The sequence below is a fragment of the Cynoglossus semilaevis genome, chromosome 17, assembly GCF_000523025.1.
Source record: "Cynoglossus semilaevis isolate Cse_v1.0 chromosome 17, Cse_v1.0, whole genome shotgun sequence".
NCBI classification, from domain to species: Eukaryota; Metazoa; Chordata; class Actinopteri; order Pleuronectiformes; family Cynoglossidae; genus Cynoglossus; species Cynoglossus semilaevis.
The window spans coordinates 5,042,984-5,047,001 of NC_024323.1; the positions used below are offsets into that span (position 1 = coordinate 5,042,984).

The 4,018-nt window shown below is 46.4% G+C and overlaps 1 protein-coding gene across 1 annotated transcript in view; it reads right to left on the reverse strand.

Moving 5' to 3' along the window:
- The window catches only part of bahcc1a (BAH domain and coiled-coil containing 1a), a 68,991-nt gene that overhangs the window by 13,827 nt on the left and 51,146 nt on the right, over window positions 1-4,018 (reverse strand). The window contains exons 12-15 of the mRNA XM_025064516.1: window positions 3,227-4,011; window positions 1,441-1,610; window positions 1,219-1,355; window positions 383-496 (exon numbers count right to left, since the gene is read on the reverse strand). Of these exons, the coding sequence (XP_024920284.1) occupies window positions 383-496; window positions 1,219-1,355; window positions 1,441-1,610; window positions 3,227-4,011 (1,206 nt within the window). The remainder of the gene's footprint in view (window positions 1-382; window positions 497-1,218; window positions 1,356-1,440; window positions 1,611-3,226; window positions 4,012-4,018) is intronic.

The window sequence follows — 4,018 nt, forward strand, 5'->3', positions numbered from 1 at the left end:
GGACAGATTACAGGAGAATTCACAGGACTCTAATTACATCCTCCGCCTGTCATCTCCCTACAGTCAGCCAGCCCCGCTCCCTTCTCCCCCTGTCCCCTCACCACACCCATGAACACTGCCCAGCTAAGCCTAACATGTATTAATGCCACTGTTGTTTACACTTTGCAGGCTTATACAGCACATATCAAGCAAATGGAGCGATCATCACCAGTGTTTGGTAAATCAGAGCAGTTTCATATTGACTTCCCAGAGCGGCTCAGTTGAATTCTCCCATTTCCTGTTTACGGCAGCAGAAGACCGTCGCTGTGTGTCATTGATAGTTTCTTATCAGGCCTGACTGGACTATATCCAGGCAGGGGTGGATAGGTTGACTGATACTTACTTGACCTTTTTTTGTCCCTCTGATGAGGACACTGGACCTGTGGTGAGGGTGGGTTTCCTCTTCCTCGGCCTCCCTGGACCTCGTCGTGCTGGGCTGCGTGGTGTTTCCTCCTTCCTGCTTCCACGTGCAGATGTAAACAGACCAGAGGAAAGAGGAGAATCTCCTGAGATACTTTATACTTGGTATTTTCTTAGATTCTTGAAATAACTTTGACTTCACCTCTTATGAACAATACAATACAAAATGAAAAAAAAAAATCATGTAGACATGATTATTAATGTTTTTATATTTTACGTTGTAGCTTCTCATTGTTATCTGTCCTTTTTCTAAAGAAAAAGCCACTGGATCTTTATGCATTTCCTGCTTTTTACTAATACATGACAGTGATATTTGTTTGTGGCACTCAATTATCTCAATGTAGTTTCCTGGAAATCCATTTATACAGTATATGGAGTTCCTGGAGGTCTTGTCTATGTCAGATTTCAGTCGTTGATGTCCTTTTATTTGAAGCAGTCAAGTAAAATCCAACTGGACCTTCTAGTTTTTTTCAAGACTACTACAATTCTTGTATTTAGCCTCAGTGTGGCCTTTCAGGTTAAAGAGAGTCATGACAGCAAAACAAATGAGGAGACTGCACTTTGGACCAGTGGCAGGATGTTGGGGTCACCTGGGACAAGGTGTGATTTAAGGCTGTCACACTTCAAGAAACCAAGACAATCCAGTTTGCCTTTGACTTTTCTGGGGGTCCCTGCTCCAGCCCCTCCAACAGCGTGGGGGGTCTGAGGCCCTGAAAAAACCTCGTAGACCTCTGATGTAAAAGAAACGCTGCTACTCACTGGTGGTCATGCTTCCTCTGCAGCTTGGCTAACTCCTTTTGCTTCTCTTTGTATCGACGCTGTAAGTCAGCCAACTTCACACGCATGCTGAGTTCAGGACCCTCCATGGTTTCCATGCTGCCTTTGGCTGGACACACCTGAAGAACACATCAACATCGGTTACTTGAATAAAACAACAACAGGTAATTTATCAGCTGTGGCACATTGTAACTGTGGTCTTACTGGTTCACTGCGAGGCGTCCAGTTGCATTTCCTTCGTAAATTGAGGATCTTGCGAGCTGGAAAGTGTCGCCCCAAACCTGCACAGCTCCCTTCATTAGAGTCAATCTCCAGAGCACGTGCTGTGGCCAGAGTAGCAAGACTCTGCAGGTCAAACATCAGCAGCTCCTCCTCTGTAGGCATGGGAAATATGGATTTGTGTTCAGACAAATGCTTTGTGATCAAATCTTAGCAAAAATGCACACAAGGATTAAAATTTCTGGAACCAAATACACTAAAAGAACTGTTACAGTCATCCATACGAAGCTACAGCCTCATCATTTTATTTTTACATAAATATAAGCACAGCAGCTGGCAGTAATGGCTGGGCCCCAGCATCTCTTTTAGAGTGTATATGTTGGTCTTGATGTGATGGAGACTCGCCTGCTCTGGATGTTGTAGAGTTGAGGAGATGCACTGAGCTAATGAACACGCAGCTTTTGCAGCTTGTTGAAGTCATAAAATGTGTCCTCTGAGATGTCAAAAGAATGCTGATTTGTGACCTTTCCAGAGATGTAGTGCAGGAACCATTTGGCAAAAAACACTACAGGATGTGGCTCTATGCATGGGCTAGCTAAAGATGTCTTAGAGTTTTGAATTAAAATTTAAATGTGTTTTTCACCAAAGACAGAAAAAAGCAGTTTAGAAAATCTACCATGAATTTGAAGATCTTAAATGTTGATTCATGGGATGTTAAACGCCAAAAATCAACATTAAATTAGTTAAAGCCAACATAACATAACAGAAGCTGCCAAGCTGTTTTCATTGCTTTGACCTGTTAAATGTAACATTGTTGATTCGGAAACAAAAACTAAACAGATAGTTGATAGATTTCAAAAGGAGTCTTAAAGGGATTTGTTTGATGTCTTCGGTGCTGCGGCCTAACAAATTAGAGTCTCTCTAGTTTTTTTTGTTTTACTTTTTCAGTCGGGACATTTGGTGTGACATTTGGTGTTCTACTTATCAGAGCTGCCAACTGCACTGCATCACAGAGACAACGTCACCCGTTTGGATCAGTAAAACGCATAAGGATACAGTGGTGAACACAAAACATTCTCATGCTGGAATAAAAAAAAAAAGTGGCTTTGAAAACAAGGAAGCTTTTAACGGCACTTTAAAACAATGGGGTCTAATTAGTCAGGCAATGCCCCAGGGTGCTGAAAACATGCACTGCTTCTGTGATTACACACTCACTTTCACTGACATTTTTTGTTTTGGAGAGAGTATTGAAAATTTGTCCTGTGCTAGTTTTGTGTGTACTTGACATTTATTCTGGGGCGTGCATTGCACACGTGCACTTCAAACAGAAGCAAGACAGAGAGACACAGAGACAGATCCCTGAGGAGAGCTGGAAGGGAGCAAGAGGGTGACTGGGAACGGGAGGTGTACGAGTAGTTCAACTCTGTCCTCCTGATTCTTCTCCCTCTCCTGAGGCCTCGGCGGTGCTAAAACTGCCTTTTAGGAAATAAAAGTGCCTTTAATACACCAAAGAAGAAGAACGGCAAGCAGGCGCGCTGACAGCTTCTCTCGGGAGATGATAGAATTCAACAGAGACTGTTAGACCAGCAGGAACAACAGGGAGGGAAGACAGAGGCGAGAGAGGCGAGGCCTAAGGGGGAGCGGGGCTTTGTTACAGTGGGTGCAAAAGAAAGAAGTGCAGAGAACCAGAGAGGAGTGCTTTCTGCTGATACGAGTGTGTGGCTGCGTGCATGTTAACGTGTACGAGTAATGTGGACCCACTGTCCCTCACCCTGGCTTTTCCCACAGGTGCGCTTCTGCTGCTGCAGCTCCAGATCTGCCAGCTCACTCAGAAGTTCCATACCCTGGTGGGGGTTAGGCTGTGATGGAGCAACTGATGGGCTGCTAAATGGGAACAAGGGAAATGGGGGAACGTCCGTACAGAAGGCTGCAGCAATCAGTAGCTCCAGACTCCAGTAGCACGGCACCAGGGGTTTTTGGGGCACTGCATCTGCGGGCTGACTTGGACTAGAAAAGGAAGCTGGGGATAGACACATGAAATCCACTGAGGTGTCATCGGTGGCCGTCTCCTTCTCCTGCCGCTGCTCGCTGGCCTTTGGCCCTTCAGGGACTGGAGACTGGAGCTCAGGAACTGCAGGGGAAGCTGGGTCAAGCTCGATGATGGTGGTTAGCTCTGGCTCCTGCTCTATGGGCATGTTGACCTTTGGAGCGTGCTCCACCTGGCTCCCCTCACCCACCGCTTCATCATGCTCTTCCTCTTCCAAGGTAATGACAGCCTCTGGCCTTTCAGACCCCTCTGTTGAAAGGGGGACTGGACAGGAAGCAGCCCCACACACGGGGATCTCCGCAGGGCGGCAAACCAGCACCTCTTCCTCAGCGGACCTCTGTTCCTCCACCTCCTCCTTACCAAGCACGTAATTGGTGGATGCCTCCACCTCCTCCCTCTGCTCCAGCACATTATTAACTATGTTTTCCTTCTCCTGCCCCACATCGGCAGGTGGGAGTGGCTCTGAAAGAGGCATGACAACAGCTTGACAGTCCATCTCCTCTCCCAGCCTGGAGA